At 41.4% G+C, this 17,060-nt stretch overlaps 1 protein-coding gene across 1 annotated transcript in view; it reads left to right on the forward strand.

Moving 5' to 3' along the window:
• The window catches only part of ltbp3 (latent transforming growth factor beta binding protein 3), a 36,234-nt gene that overhangs the window by 2,384 nt on the left and 16,790 nt on the right, over positions 1 to 17,060 (forward strand). Inside the window, 4 exon segments of the mRNA XM_046839857.1 lie at positions 13,671 to 13,819; positions 14,193 to 14,310; positions 14,404 to 14,564; positions 15,105 to 15,210. Of these exon segments, the coding sequence (XP_046695813.1) occupies positions 13,671 to 13,819; positions 14,193 to 14,310; positions 14,404 to 14,564; positions 15,105 to 15,210 (534 nt within the window).

Genomic DNA, 17,060 nt, shown 5'->3' on the forward strand with positions numbered 1-17,060 from the left:
CTGCCTTTCCAGGCCTAAACTTTGGCTTTTTGTGTACTTCGATGTGAGGCACTGAACGTGGGAAAGAAAGAAAGAAAGAAAGAAAGAAAGAAAGAAAGAAAGAAAGAAAGAAAATTTTATGCTTTCCCCGCATTGTGACTTTTTCTGTACTATTGTGCACAAAGTAAAAGCTGAGGTGCCATAGAGTCTACCCAGCAGGGTCTTTAGTCTAACACACACACACACACACACACACACACACACACACACACACACACACACACACATGGCAGACACACTGGTTTTCTCCTTCCAACATTTATCTCCTTCTCCAGTTCTCTAGAAAATGTTTCCACTCTTTAGTGAAACATTTAAAAGAGTAATGTCTGTGTGTGTGAGTGTGTGTGTGTGTGTGTGTGTGTGTCTGTCTGTGTCTGTGTGTCTGTGTGTGTGTCTGTGTGTGTGTGTTTCATCCTCTTCTGTTTATATCTGCGTGAGGAGGAAGCTAGAATCCAAGTTAATACACATCCGAGGTAATTTGTTATTTAAAGTCAAGAATGTCTGAGACAAATGGGGCAAAACGATTGTGTGTGTATGTGTGTGTGTGTGTGTGTGGGTGGGTGGGTGAGGAGGGGGTGGACGAGTCTGATTTTGGTTTGTGCTCTCACACAGGGTTATTTTGGAGCGAACGTGAACCGAGCCCTGAAATAAACCGATGCGGCAAAAAAGAAAAGAGGAAGCTGATTAATGGTCTAGAGAAAGCTACATTTATGGATATCCAGGTCCAGGACGGACACACACACACACACACACACACACACACACACACACACACACACACACACACACACACACACACACACACTATGTCTCTCACTAGTCAAAAAATGCTAGTCAAATGAAGCTATTTTTTTTCATCAAAGAACTAATTAGTTAATGTGAGGCAACAATTTGCAGCTAATGTTCTGCTAGTGATACTTGCCTATTAATGTGTCCCTTGTCAATCTACGAAACAAAAAAATAATAAAAACAGTGAAGGAAATGGATGGAGGAAAGGAAAAATTCATGCTAGTGCACCCAGAGACCCAGTGTACAATTGTGTACCTTCAAGTTTGTGGACGTTTGAAGAAGAAGCACAAATGGCTGGAAAAGTTGCGTGTCCCAAATCGTTTGACCCCACAATGTATATAATAATAATAATAATAATAATAATAATAATAATAATAAGCATGGTGTTGAAGGGGTTAAACCCCTCTTCACTTGTCTGTACAGTTGATTGAAGCGAAAAGAAGACAAAATCTTCCCTTGTGCTTTAGTGGCCTGAATAAGCCATCATCGTTCTCACCGTGAAGTCTGGAGACAGTCCAGGTTTGTTTTTTTGAGTTGTAGCGATTCCAGCATCTGGGGATGTTTATCATAATCTGGCATACAGATATCACAAATTTGTATCACTCCATCATCTTGGAAAAGATCTACATTTTTTGTGATCCGTGTCACAATGTTTTTGCTGTGATTTGTTTTTATGGATCGTTAGCAGAAAACTAGCAATTTAACCGACTCCACAATACGCTAAACCGAGAATTCCGAAAGATGTTTCAATACATCGTTACGATATGTTATCGGTATAATTTTATTCCCTGATAAGGACCAAAGCCCTGGCATCCGACAAATCACATCGTATTGCTTATAAGATCGTGACTATTGTATCTGAATCTCTTCTTCCTCATGTAGAGGTCTGGTCCTGGTCCTGAGGCGTGTGAAAGCGAGGCAGCCTTCGCTTAAGACACCCTGCTGCCATTACCAGACGTTGACTCACCGAAACTAAACAGGAGAAAAGCTCTTTTAAATCCTCGCCTCGTTTCTCACACGTGAAGCTGTCTCACTGGCGCACCTTGCGTACTTTGTAGTACAATTGATCTGGTAAAGATGTCTGATTCAGGCAGGTAAAATACACTACGTGAATTTTTCATGCTGACTGCACCCTATCCACATCAGTATCGGGCTTTACTTACACCCTTGTGGCTGGATGAAATCACACAAATCTCCACAAAATCTAGTGGATCTTCCCAGAAAACTGGAGCTTATAATAACAGGAAATAAAGACTCAGTGTGGAATGGGGTGGTCAAAAATGTGTCCACAGTCTTTTGCCTTTATAGTTTAGATAAATAAAGTAATCCACACAGTATAATTAGTGAACTGATAAAAATCCATCCAAGAGGTGGTTTGATCGCTGTATCTTGGAATGAGATCCAGAAGTTACACACACACAGCTGTTGTGCGTGTGTGTGTGTGTCGATGTTGGCAGGCTTCAGGCTCCTTGAACCCCCCACGCAGACACTGAGGTTCTAAAACACAGCGTGGTTATATAGCGATCCAGCCTCGTGGACAGGATGATGAGTCACCTGAGGTTTTTACTGAAGTGGGTGATGTTTGTATTGGTCAGCTGCAGCTCACACACAGTCACTGAATGTTTGATGAGGACTTCAAGTATACACAAGCTGCCACATACACACACTCCTTTTATTGTGTTTTTTCTTGCCTTGTTTGTACAGGTACAGCCATGGTAAACACATTTTCAAATTTCTAAATTGTGTTTGTGTGAACTTTTAGAGCATTTTCGTACCTTAGCTCATCTCGATTCTTACATGTAGCTGTCAACAGTGCATCTTCTCCTGTCGCTGCAATTCCCGCCTCATACACACGGGATTCCTCGCAGTTAATCCGAAAACAGATGCAAAAAAAAACATATTCCCGCAACGCTCTCCGCAAACGAAGATACAAGTTGTTGCGGTTGTTGCTAAGGAGGAACATTTTGGGTCACATGACTAAAAATCTATAATATTTAATATACAAACATCTAGGGTGTGGTTTTTTTTTTTGGTGTTATTGCTGTTCAAATGTTTCAGTTTACTCAGTTCGCACTACAACGTAAAATTTATAAGTTTTTGGATTGAACTGGATTAACGAGGACGTAGCCTCAGGGTCACAAGTTCATGTTTCAGAGTAGCCACAACACACACCTGAAAATGTTTCATCACATACCTCTGACACTGGAGACTTCTTCCAATGTTAACAGACAACTAACAGTTTATTTGACTCAAGTCCCTATGAGGCAGCTGTTACCATGGGAACCATGACGTCTCAGTCTACATCTACACTAATCTGGATAAAATTGGAAACAGCGTTTTCGTAAAAAAAAAGAAAAAGGTTTGCATTTACACTTTCGATTTTCACTCATCCACACTGAACCGTCTGAAAAACGTTCACATCCCTGTACTGCGCATAATACTACCCGCATCATTTTCGTCTGCCGTTTGTTTACTTTCCGGCTCTTTGAAACGCCACGGCAACAACTAAAAATGCATCATCGTTTTCGGAGGTCTCAGTTTTTACACCTTCCACAATGCGAATCGAAAACGTTTTCGAATGTATCCACTTTGGAGCATGTTTTCATAAAGATAAGTTTTTGTTGACTGAAAAAGGCCAAAACAGAGAGAAAAGTATGCATAGGCAAACGTATTAGTGTGAAATCAGTCATTCCTTCTGCACCAATCAGATTTGTGGAACTCCGTGGCATTGAGTTACTGCGAGAAGCGAAGGCTGAGATTTGTGTGTGAAGACGCTTTTTTATTTCCCCCTAAATGCTTTCAGGTGTTTTTTTTCTTTTTCTCTTAACAAATCACATATTCATCCACTCCGTCCGTGCCCTTTGTCTCCTTTGTCCACCCCTCGACGGTCAGCGTTCGGAGAGGACGCACGGTCCACGTTACAGCCACGTTCTCCTTCTGCTCTTTCTGTTTCGCTCTCCTCACTTTCACACACATACGCCACATATTTTCATCTTTTTTTTCTTCCCTCTTCTCATTTTCCCAGCTTTGCTTCTTCCACCCTTTTAACTCTTTCTCCCCCTCTCTCTCATTCTCTCTCTCTCCTACTTTTCCCCCCTTTCTTTTGCCTGGTAGTATTCATGGAAAAAAGCCGTAGGTCATGGCTCAGCGTGGGCCGAGTGTTGAAAAAACCACAGCAGAAAATATGCCCCTGTGTGTGTGCACATGTGTGTGTGTGTGTTTATGTATGCCCCTGTGTGAGTGTGTGTGTGTGTGAGAGACTCTTTGAGACGAGTGTTTTGCTCCAAATGATCTGTCGTGGGTGTGCTGCGTCATCAGCTGCTAGTGATAGCCTGTGTTTAAGGTCTTTACGAGAATAAGCACACACACACACACACACACACACACACACACACACACACACACACGCACGCACGCACGCACGCACACACATACAGGGCCTTGTCTTTTACAACCAGCAGTGACTTATATTGGTTTATGCTTACTCACTGGAGCGTCCAGCTCTGAGGTTCGTCTCCACAGTCTCTCTTTCTCTCGGCTTACCGATATCAGATCGAGCTCCGTAATTTGTCCAGGCCACAGTGTGGAAAAATTTCTCCTGGCTAACGAGTGGTTGGAAATTTTCACCTACACTGATCTAAACTGCGCAAATCCCCGTCAAACAAAGTGGGAAAAAAGTGAAACTCGGGAAGGTCACGGCCTCCGTGGCTAACATTTCCCACCAAAGCTTTTTTTTCCCTTGCCGTGAAAGAGGCCAGTTATTTACAGCTCTCATTAGAGAACTGCTGCAGCAGGGCAACAAATAAGAGTTTCTCCTCAGAGTTTGCCGACACTCAAACGCAATTTTCCACAAAAAATTATGTGGAAACTGATTCATGATCACCATATTGTATTTATAAATCCCCCTCCTTCATCCGTAACTAATTTCTTTCGCAATCACCTCACGGGCTGCTCGCTAAACCGTTTGTTTCTCTTTCATTTATTGCACCCTGTTTTGTTTTAGGCTCCAACGAAATAGCAGATAGCTAGCCGAGCTGCCCGGATTTCTTCTCCTCGCACATGCTCGCACATTTTCCACACAGATTTAACTACTATTACTAATAAAAAGCATATTCAAAAACATGAGGAAATTGTAAAAATACAAGAAATATAGTTTCTGAAGTCTTTAATGGTCAGACATTGTGTGTGTTTCTGAATCCTGAGGCAAATTGTTTACTTCTGAGAAAACACATGTACAAAAATAAACAAATACATCAATTAATTCATTGATATCACCTCAGGCATCATTCTACACTAATATATATTTTTATGTAACGTGTTTATGTTTATGTTTCCGCTACGGTAACTAGCTAACAGGCTAGCAAACAATCAAAATAGCTAGCAAGACCTGTCAGTTTAATGTTAGCACTCAGCACATTCAATAGGTACGTTTCTGGTGCTAAAATGAACTTGCTTAAACACTGATTTTGAAGAGAATATGTGATGTATGGGACTTAGGAAAGCTTTGAGCTAAGCAGCTAAGCGTTTTTGCTAAACATCAGCACGTTTTTAATAGTCAGCTAGCTTATATAGTCATCGTGAGCTTCAGCCTGTGAGGGAGTTAGCTGATATATGGAAACCTGATGCAGTAACAGGGAATTTAATGGATGAACGATAGACTATACCATGGACAAAGGAGTGTGGTGTTGTTTTTTTTGGAACATCTCATTCCACATCTAGTCCCCTTTAATGCTATAATAACCTCCACTCTTCTGGAAAGATTATCCACTAGATTTTGTGGAGATTTCTTTGTTCATTCAGCCACAAGGGTGTTAGGTATTGATGTAGGTGAGGTGAGGATGCCTGGGATTCCATCAGCATTTACAATAATCCCAAAAAAGGGTGTTCTGTAGGGTTTGAGCACTATAGCAGGCCATTCAAGATCTTCTACACACTTCCAACCCACCATGTAAAATCATTCACCACCTACACACACACATATGTTCATTAATAAATCATTAAAACATCGAAACACCAGAGAATGAGATATACCATAAACACAGGTGTGTGTGATTATGAGTAATGACCTTTCTACAGTCTTTTACAGTCAGTTGGAGTTGAGGAACTAGGTGCTCCTGAGGAGAGCAACTCATAAATTAGCTCACCATCTGAGATCATTGTACACCAACTCCTCTATGCCTGAGTCTTTAAATCTTCAATGATGGAGAAACAGCAGATGTAGAAGGTTATTTTGCATCTTGATTAAGAGGTTGTTTATCCTTAAAGTCCAATGTCTGAAATCTTCATGAAGTGGAATCCAACTGGAGCTGGAACCTCTCACGGGGTCGGGATCTTCTTTTTGAAAGTCTGAAATTTTCATTAGGTGGGACATAACTGGAGCTGGCTCAACTTCTGGATGACTTGGCATGAATAGAGACTTCACTCTGATTAGATTAGATTAGAATTAGATTGCAAGCTGATGAACCGGATTTGAGATACGTGCTCTGACTTTCTTGATGCTGAGGAATTGTGATGCAATCCGACTCTGGGATGTTTTCCCTTGGACTCGCTGCTCTTTGACGACCGCGCAGGCAGTTTTTACGGATCTCACAGTTTGGCAGTCAAAGACAGGCTTCTTTATTTGTGTGTGTTTGTGTGTGTGTGTGTGTGTGTGTGTGTGTGTGTGTGTGTGTGTGTGTTTGTTTGTGTGTGTGTGTGTGTGTGTGTGTGTGTGTGTGTGTGTGTGTGTGTGTGTGTGTGTTTGCTATTTAAACAGCTTGCTCTTTTCTGGTGCTTTCCCGGTTGGCCCAGGAGACCGGAGGTTCACAATCAGAGATGAGTGTTTGCGTTTCACCCTGATTTGTGTGTAATTGTGGGTAATTTCCGCTCAGGTGCACATCTGTATATTGCGTGCTTGTGTTTGTGCGGCGTGAGTTGATGATGTGTTGTTTATTGCTGTGATTAGTTTATAAAAGGTCTAAAAGTGTTACTTAAACAGCATCTATATATATATATATTGTGTGTGTGTGTTTGTGTGTGTGTGTGTGTGTGTGTGTGTGTGTGTGTGTGTGTGTGTGTGTGCACTCAGTTCTCAATGTTCTCAGACTATTTTTAAGAAGCTGCGATTATGTCATTTATTCTGGGCTGCAGCTCTTTTTCTCTCTCTCTCTCTCACACACACACACACACACACACACACACACACACACAAATAGCGTCTAACTGTAGCACTTATAATGTTTTAAAACTAAAATGCGAGATCTCTCTCTTCTCTTCATCATATGCACTTGCACACTTACTCCTAGCATCAATTAGACACACACACACACACACACACACACACACACACACACACACACACTCACAAACACTACTGTGTAAGAATGTCTGGGCCTGTCGCTGGGCTGTTAAGTAAAAATAAAGAAATCCTGACGTCACCCGGAGGGAATGTCCTGCTTTTAGAAGTTGTTGACCAGTTCAGAACACTGAACTCATGCTTTCCTGCTTGTGCCAAAAAAAGAGGGCACTTTCATAAGTTATTTCCAGGACACATTTGGGAAAATAAAGTCAAAGATTTATATTTAAAAAATATATTTTTATATGGTGTTTTTTCTGCAGGATAAGTGAAATGTGGGGCATGAAAGGGCAAGTGGTCACTCTGTGGTTAAGGCTTTGGGTAACTGATCGGAAAGTGAGTGGTTCAAGCCCCAGTATCGCAAAGCTGCCAGTCTTTGGGCCCTTAAGCAAGGCCCATAATCCTTTATGCTCCAGGAGCACTATATTATATCTGACCCTAGCTTCATATCATCATGCTGTAAAGAACAGGTGACAAACATAAATCACTTTTCTTCTTTGTTTGTTTTTTTTTTTCCAGGACTCATTATTGAAGGAATGATTCGATTTTTCGATTTCAAGATTGTTTATTTTTTTAAACTTAAAGAGACTTATGAAATGTTTTAGATGAGCATTTAGATTTGTAGATGATGTTGAAGATGCATGATGATATTGCTCATTTACAAACTAGGACAAATGAAATTACTCACACCGGCATCGTCTGTGAACGACATTTCACCATTTGCTCACAACTTGAGATCAGTAATGATTGCTGAAGTGTTCATACAGAGTTTAATAGAGTTTATTTTGGTCAAAATGTTATGATTTATTATGGTCATAATATTATGCCTGGTTAGGGTATATAATGTTAATATATTGGGCAATTATGTGAAATAAGTTCAGTGTCTGACTTTTTTCTGCCATCTGTTTCACTGCTGCTACACATTTCATACAGTATATTTCAATCAAATTGGAAATTGGTGCTGGGATATGAACTCATGACCTCATGCACACACGCGCGGAGCCTGTGTTTCAGTTTATAATCTGTTCTGACTTTGATCCACCGCTATTTAAACACCTGTGAATTTAGTGTTTCGCTGTACATGCACTACACCCTGCACACCGCCGGCTTGTTCGGACAAATCGATGCACGAAACGTGTCGGGTTTCAGAGAGAAATTAAATCTTGTGTGTAAATGTGTGTGTAAGTATGTGTAGATGTCTAAGCAAGATTACCAAGTAGCTGAGGCATGACAAGTATGCTAGTGGGGAGGGAGGGAGTCCTATTCTCTTTCTTTCTTTGTGTGAGAGAGTGTGTGTGAGAGAGTGTGTGTAAGAGAGTGTATGTGAGAGAGTGTATGTGAGAGAGTGTGTGTGAGAGAGTGTGTGTGAGAGAGTGTGTGTGAGAGAGTGTGTGTGTTACGGCTGAGTAAAAGATATGAGTATAGAGTAGGATGTTAAGATTCAGCGATTCACATCGGCATAAAATATAGCGATCAGATGGAAGTTTGCATTTGTATCACAATGCATTGTTTTTAACATATTTGCATCTGTAAAAAAATTTTTTATTTCTATATAATTCTTAGTAGATGCGCTGTACTTTTATTATTGACCTATATTTGACTGTATATGTAAATCGATTTCTCGTCACTAAACTGTTTTTTTGAGTGCGTTCTGCTACGTGAGTATCGCCAATACTACGCAGACCGAGGTGTGTCCTGAGAGTCACAAAGAATACGGATTAACATGGCAGAGGTAGAGCTGCGTCTTCCCGCACACAGAACAAGATTTTTTTGGTTTAATTTAATCTGTTTGGTTTTTTTTTCACTACAAAGGCATGTTTGTGAAATGGCCGTGCGTTAGAAGTAACTTAAATCGAATCGGATCGCACTGCATCGTAATTGGGGAATCGTATCGCAACACATTGGGAGCTGCTTCATATATATCTTTAATGTATCTTATCGTCGGCTATGCTTCGAGATGCATAAAAATAAGGTGGAACATCTTCCCAGAAGAGTGGAGGTTATTATAACAGAAAATGGAGATAAAATGTGGAATGGGATGTTTAAAAGGAAGCACATACCGAAGTTATAGTCAGGTGTCCACAAACTTTTGCCCATAATATGTATATTTCAAATACAACAATTGATTTGAACTTACAATTTAGAGACATCAAAAACAGTAGTGTCTCACACACACACACATGCACACACACATGCACACATGCACACACACACACACACACACACACACACACACACACACACACAGAGAGAGAGAGAGGGGAGAGGAATCTGATCCTGAATAGCACTTGGCCGTGAGAGGCAGAGGAAGCCCTGGCCCTGGATTTTTATTTTTTTTGTGTGTGTTCAGTCGATCTGGGAAATCCATTAGAACATGATTTTGGCTGACGCTATTAGAAAAGCCTCCATCTTCCTTTCAGAAATTTTATTACCGACGTGGGTTTGAGTTATAGCGAAACACTGCATGTTGGGACACACTGGGATGTTAGCGTAAAGCTGGTCTCGTTTTAACTCTAATACACACACTTGGTCATTCAGTCGCCCGAATTTGCTGCTAATTTGACAGAGCAAAAGCTTTTTTTTCCATATTTGCATTCAGTTGCAGTTTTCATAGTCAGAAATTAAAGCGTCTGCACTCACGTCTAGAGTTTAGCACTGCTGCTGGATAAGAGAGCTGGGGTCCATTCTGGAATGCACACTAACACTTACTGCCTTTTCCTTCTACTATTACAAAAAGAAACAGTGGCCACAGATACAGACAGGCTAATAACGCTAATATAGCTCACTAAAAGTATTTAAAGGGGTGGTGTTTGATGCAGTTGTAATCAAAAAATGTTTACAAGTTTTAATCACAAACTTTTTATTTGAAATGTTTTATTTGTCCAAGTTATTGAGATTTTTTTGTTTGTGTGTGTGTGTGTGTGTGTGTGTGTGTGTGTGTGTGTGTGCGTGCAGTGGGGTGGGGGGCAACCTACTTACCTTCTTACCTACCTATCTATCTGTCTGTCTGCTTGTCTGTCAGTCTGAACTATCTATACTGCCCACCTGCCTACCTACCTATCTGTCTGTCTGAATTATATATTCTACCTGTCTGTCTGTCTGAACTGTCTGTCTGAACTATCTATCCTACCTCTCTGTCCATCTATCTGTCTGTTCACTCTTTATTTGTCTTATTGTTTTTTGGTTGTTTTTCAGTGTGTTTTTCCTTTTTCCATCTCTCTTTTTTAGATTTTTCTCCAATCGCCATTGCTTTTCCCTCCCTCTCTCTTTTCCTCTCTCTCTCTCTCTCTCTCTCTCTCTCTCTCTCTCTCTCTCTCTCTCTCTCTCTTTCTCTTTCTCTTTCTCTTTCTCCCTCTCTCCTCTCTGCGGTTTCTATTCAGGCATGCAAAATGAGTTATAGAAGGAGGAACACCCATTTTGGGGGAATTGTGTGTGTGTGTGTGTGTGTGTGTGTGTGTGTGTGTGCTTGTGTGTGTGTGTGCTTGTGTGTAAGGGGAGCGCGTGTCAGAGAGTAATAGACAGACAGACGCTGCTATTTGTATGAAGAAATCTTTTGATAAGTTTTGCTTTAATGTGTGTGTGTGTCTGTGTGTGTCTCTGTGTGTCTGTGTGTGTGCGTCTGAGAGCATAAAAGCGGTAGTTTAGAAAATTGTCTGTCTGTCTGGAATTCTGGAAAACTCAGCAATTAACCCAGCGTGTATGCATACACACACACACACACACACACACACACACACACACACCGTAACCTCAGTCTCACACTCTGGGATTCTGATCCCTGTCATTACTACACACTTTCTCGTTGTGACCTCACACAGCCACAACATTACACTGTGAATGTTCTCTGTTGCCATATAAGGAAAAGGGGCGGGGCTTGCTAACATGCTAATCTGGTTCATTTCCTGGGAGCAAAATTGAATTTTAAATCTAGTCAACAAGCTAACAAGATTTATGACATGAATTCAATACACATTCATAAATAGTGTGTAATCTTTAGTGCTAATGCTAGTCAGCATGCTAGCATGTGGAGTCCCGACAGGATTCGTCAGGTGCCTTATATACACCAATCCCCCGCTTTACCGCGGTTTGAATCTCGCGACCCCGGTTTATCGTGGAATTGCATTTGCCACATAACTAATTCGTTTGGCTGATTTTCCCAGGTCTCTCGCAGATAGCACGATAGACCCAAAAACTTACAGGGAATAGTTTTTATGGAGTTTTATGGAATAATGAAATGTATTAATAAAAGTATAAAATAAAGTAAAATGTTAATACAGTACAGTAAGCACTTCCTTATTTGGGAAGTACATTACAGTACAGAAAACCGTAGGTTTCTTCTGACATCAAAAAAAGGTGGAGTTAAAGACATGCGCTACCAGATTTAGCAAAAGAAAGTAAAGAATGCAGTGATGTGTATCTTTAACTCCACCTCTTTTTTAAGTCATAGGACCCTTCAGCCAATAAACAAGCAGATAGCATTCGCTGATGCTATCCAACAATTAGCTAGCCTGACTTCCATCAGATACTAATAGTCAGGAGCATAAGCGTTACCATTAATGCTAGTCAGCAAGCTAGCCTGCTAACCTGACAGCATTACTCACGAGATCTTCAAATCCTGTTAATTTATACTTAGGCTTTTCCATGCTATTGCTAGTCAGCAAGTGAAACCTGAACGCATGCTAACCTGAGCCCATTTTATCATCCAGTTTTAATGCTAGTCATTAAGATAGCTTTACAGAATTTAGGGAAATGTTAGTAAAATTCAGTAATTTATGAATTTTCTCCACTAATGCTAGTTAGCTAGCACAACAAGCTAACAGTATGTTTTTGTAAATGTTCAGAAATGCAGATCGTGTGTTTGAGATGAGGCCTCTCTGGGACACGTGTGTAAAACGTCTACGTGGAAATGGCCACGAGTGCGTCATGCACCCCTTTACTAATTGTAGTATTTAATCACCTTGGTAACATATCCACTGGCAGTGTTGACTGAGGTTCCTGAGTGCACGTTAACAGAGGAAGACGGCTGAGACGAGGCCCGTCAGCAAGTCTGCTAGCGTCTGCTTTATTAGCTGTCTGTCTGATTAGCGCTCGAGTGAAGCTCCCTGCTCTGGCAGGAGCAGAACCGGTGTGACATCAGATTTATAGAAAATCGTCTGAATTTACTTCGCTTGGTGAAGTTTGCTAATAAATGCACGCGTGCACACACACACACACACACACACACACACACACACACACACACACACACACACACACACACACACATAAACATACACACACCTACACACACACTGCTCCACGACCCAGAAAGCTGGGTGGTTATGGCTGTGTGAAATGAGGCGTGTGTGGGGGTTGCACTCACTTCCTGTTTTCCTCTAAATACAGAGCTCATAAACGTCAATGTGGCTCATGTTGATGACGTCATTAGTTTAACCTCACTTTCTCTGTGTCTGCCTGTCTGTGTCTGTATCCTGTCTGTTTGTCTCATTCTTTATGTATGTCTGTATACTGTCTGTCTTTTTCCTGTCTGTCTCTCTGTCTTTCTGCCTGTGTGTCTGTATCCCACCTGTCTGTATCCTCTCTGCCTGTCTATCTGTCTGCCTGTGTGTCTGTATCATGTCTCTCTCTGTTTGTGTGTCTGTCTGTGTCTGTCTCTTTCTTTTCTTTGTCTGTATCCTGGCTGTCTGTCTTTTTGTCTGTCTCTGTGCCTGTGTATCTCTTTCCTTTATGTCTGTCTTTCTCTGTACTGTTTGTCTGTGTAAATGTCTGCCTATAAATCAAATTCCTTTCTTTGTATCGGGCCTTAATGTCGGTCTGTATCCTGTCTGTCGCTACTGTCTGTCTATTTGTATGTCTATCTGTTTATTACATTCCTTTCTTTGTATCTTTCACTTATGCCTGTTTGTCTCTCTACTGTTTGTCCATCTGTATGTCTTTGTCTCTCTGTGTATCCTGTTTGGAAGTCTATCTCTCTCATTTCTGTCTCTCAGTCTCTCTTCTGTCTGTCTGCCTATTTTCTTTCTTTATGTCTGTCTGTCTCTCTGCTGCCTGTCTGTCTGTCTTTGTCCCTTCTGTCTGTCATTTCTGTCTGTTTTTCTTCTATGTTCCTTTTTATCACTTTATGGTATTTCTCTGTCTATGTGATCTTTTTCTTTTTCTTCCTTGCTGCATCTGTCTGTCTGTCTGTCTGCCTGCGTGTCTATCTATCTATCAATCGCTTAATCTCTGTCTAGCTGTATCATTTCTGTTTATCTGCTTTCTTTATTGGTAAAAGTCAGCATAGCCATCGTCCCCTCCCCCCCATCTCTCTTTCTCTTTGGATTATCATTTTTCTCAGTATTTCTACTTGATGAGTTTTTAAGATGTATAATTATAATTTGCAACTCTTCTCTGTCTGTCTGTCTGTCTGTCTGTCTGTCTGTCTGTCTCTCTCTCTCTCTCTCTCTCTCTCTCTCTCTCTCTCTCTCTCTCTCTCTGTGTGTCTCCCTCTCTCTTCCTCTCTACACAGTGGTGTGTCCCCTGACGTGTGTAAATGGAGGTGTGTGTAGTAACCGTACACACTGTCTCTGCCCACCGGGTTTCACAGGCAGACTGTGCCAGTTTCCTCTCCGCACTCAGGCCTCACGCGGCAACAAGCAGCCGTTCTACACTCTACAGGCAAGAACACACTCCTCCTCCCATTCATCACTCACTCACTCACTCAGACATCTCCTCTTCATCACTCACTCACTCACTCACTCACATTCTTCCTTCTCTTCATTATTTACTCACTCACACTCCTCCTCCCATTCATCACTCACACTCCTCCTTCTTTTCATCACTCACTCTCACTCACACTCCTCCTCTTGTCACTCACTCATTTACTCACTCACTCACTCACTCACTCACTCACTCCTCACACTCCTCCTCCTCTTCATCACTCTCTTTCTCACTCTTCTTCATCATTTTGAAGTCACACTCGTCACACTCTCCTATGTTCACCTCTTTCTCTCTCTTCCTTTTTTATCACTCTCTCTCACTCCCTCTGTAGGTGAGGCCAGATGGTGCGGGTTTGTCAGATTCAAGTGGATCAGCTGGACGCCAGCAGCTCACACACACACACTTTACACTGCCACTGCCCCAGGGCACCGGCCATCACTCATCTGAGGGTAACACACACACACACACACACACACACACACACAGCATCCTCATTTCTGATGCTCTTTGATAATGATTTACCCCAATATTCTTGTCCTCAGTGCAGTTTAACGTACGTGTCCATCATTCGCCCGACACCTCCGTTGTCATCCAATCTTTCGACCATTCCGAGGCCAAGCTTCCTAAAGGTGTGACACGCCTTCCTCCACTGACACAAAAGCCCAGGGGGCGGTGCTTTCAGGAGACCACGCCCAAACAAGCTGTGAGTGACAAAAAATATTAGGCTCTGATTATGATGATGATGATGATGATGATGATGATGATGATGATAATAATGATAGATTGTACATTGTACATGATACCATTTCCATCACTCTTTTCCTACTGCATTCTCTGTCGCTCTTGATCTCTTCCTTCTTCTTTTTTTCACCTTTCCACCATTCTGTCATTCTCTCTTTCCTTTCTTCACAACATTTGTTTTATTGTCTCTCTGTCTCTTCCTCTGTCTCTTTTACTTTCTGTCTCTCCCCCTTCTTTTTATCTATGTCTCCGTTTTACTCTTTGTCTTTCTTCCTCTATTTTCTCGTCTCTCTTTCCTTGTTGTCTTTCTCTCTTTCATTTTCTTTTCCTCTTTACCTCCTCATTAATCTCCCTATATCTGTTTCTCCATTTTTTTTTCTTATATTGCTGTCTCTTTCTTCACCTGTCTATCTGCCTGTCTGTCTGTGTATCTCACTCTCTCTCTCTCTCTCTCTCTCTCTCTCTCTCTCTCTCTCTCTCTCTCTCTCTCTCTGTGCTGTAGTGTAGCAGTAACCCTCTCCCTGGTCTGACTAATCAGGAGGACTGCTGTGGCAGTGTAGGAAATTCCTGGGGCCAAAACAAATGCTACAAGTGTCCAAAGCTCCCATGTAAGTCTGTAAATCCATTTCATTATCATGCTTATTCACGACGTTACACTGAAAATCTGTCTGCCTGCCTGCCTGTCTGTCTGTTTGCCTGTCTGCCTGTCAGTCTGTCTGTCTGTCTAAAGACTTTTTGTCCAGCATGTGAGGATGAGGCCTAAAATAAAATAATAGAAAGAAAAAATAAAACTTGTTGTAATGTTAAATTATATTTTTTAAATCATCGAAGCAACCAATCACACACCAGGTTTCCCCCTGAACGATCACGTGTAAAAGTAAACCTTTTCTTTGGATTGTTTTGATACTTTTGGCTGCCCAGATTGTGTTACTGTATTCGGAATGTCAGGTTCCGACCCAAGAAAAAAAAACCTTTAGTTTAGATTTTTTTTTATTTATTTTTTTACTTTTTCTATCCTGATAGTCTTTCGCTCCTGTCTTCACTCACCTCTGTGCCAGATTTCTCTCTCGAACGTGAGAGCAGACAATAGCGGCTCTGTGGTACACGCCAGGTTATTTTCACCAAGCCAACATCAGTGTGTCTGTAAATGTGTGTATGTGTGTGGGGAGGTGTGTGTGTGTGTGTGTGTGTGTGTGTGTGTGTGTGTGTCATAGTGGCTTCGCTCTTTTTTCCTACGACACGCCCTCAATGTCAGGCCGAGACAAAAGCAGAGGATGGAGGAGAAGCTGTGTGTAAATGTGTTTCTTTCTTACTTTCTTTCTGTCTCACTTTATTGTATCGAAACTTACAGTATTTCTCCAAAAGTATTGGGACACCTAACTTTTGCAGCCAGATGTGGTTCTTCCCCAAACTGTAACCACAAAGCCTTTGGATGCTGTAGCATGACATTTTCCCTTTAGAACTTTAAAACCCAAATGATATATTTGTGCACAAAGCCAGCTTCATGAAGATCTGCTTTGCATGGGTGGGAAGTGTGTGGTAGATCTTCTACTATAAAGCTCCATCTCTTTCGGTGCCCGAAGCCCTCCTGACCTTCTCACCTAAATCAGTACCTGACCTTCCTAACAGTCTTGTGGCTGAATTAAATCTCCACAAAAATCTATTGGAACATCTTTCCAGATGAGTGGAGGAAAACAGGAAATGTGGAAAGGGATGGTCTGGTCAGGTGTCCACAAACGTTTGGCTGTAAAAATAAATCCAATTCAGGCAATTAATAGGAGTCGATTTGTGTTCTTAGAAGGAACTAATTGATCTGAATGTATTGGACAATAGCAGAACAGGGGAATTTCTTGCTGAGAGAAAAACAACATTAAGGAAAGCGCATTATATCATTGTTCTTTTTTTTCCTTCCAACTCGGTGAATCATCTCTTTTCCAGACGCGTCTCGATTTTCCTCTGTTTTACTGGCGAGGAGGAGCGCGTGAGGCGAGGAGGGGAAACTCGCTGTGCTCCTCCAAAAACATTCTTCTCATAACTGTCAAGCGGCTCGGCGATGCCTTCTTTCCTTCCCCGTCTTGTCTCGTTTTTTTTTCGTTCTTTCTTTCAGCCAATAAAAACCCCGTTCTGTTTATTTTACTGCCTTCTCTTTTCTTTTCCGCGCCTGTTAAACCGAAACCTGTTTCCGATTTTGTTCTTTTCATTTGAGATGTTTTTCAAATCGCCTCCATTTTTCTCCTTGCTTCTTTTCGATATCTTACTTTGGGACGGGTTTTTCTTTTGTTTTCAGAGGACAATTTTTCCAGTTATTCGAGCAATACAGTGTTTTAACCAGATCCAAAAAATACAGTGTTTAAACCCTGTACAAATAATGTGGGGGATTTTCAGAGTTCAAACCCCTTTAATGGGATTATTGCTCAAATGATCTCTCTCTATCTCTTTCTCACACACACACACACAC

The sequence above is a fragment of the Silurus meridionalis genome, chromosome 25, assembly GCF_014805685.1.
Source record: "Silurus meridionalis isolate SWU-2019-XX chromosome 25, ASM1480568v1, whole genome shotgun sequence".
NCBI classification, from domain to species: domain Eukaryota; kingdom Metazoa; phylum Chordata; class Actinopteri; order Siluriformes; family Siluridae; genus Silurus; species Silurus meridionalis.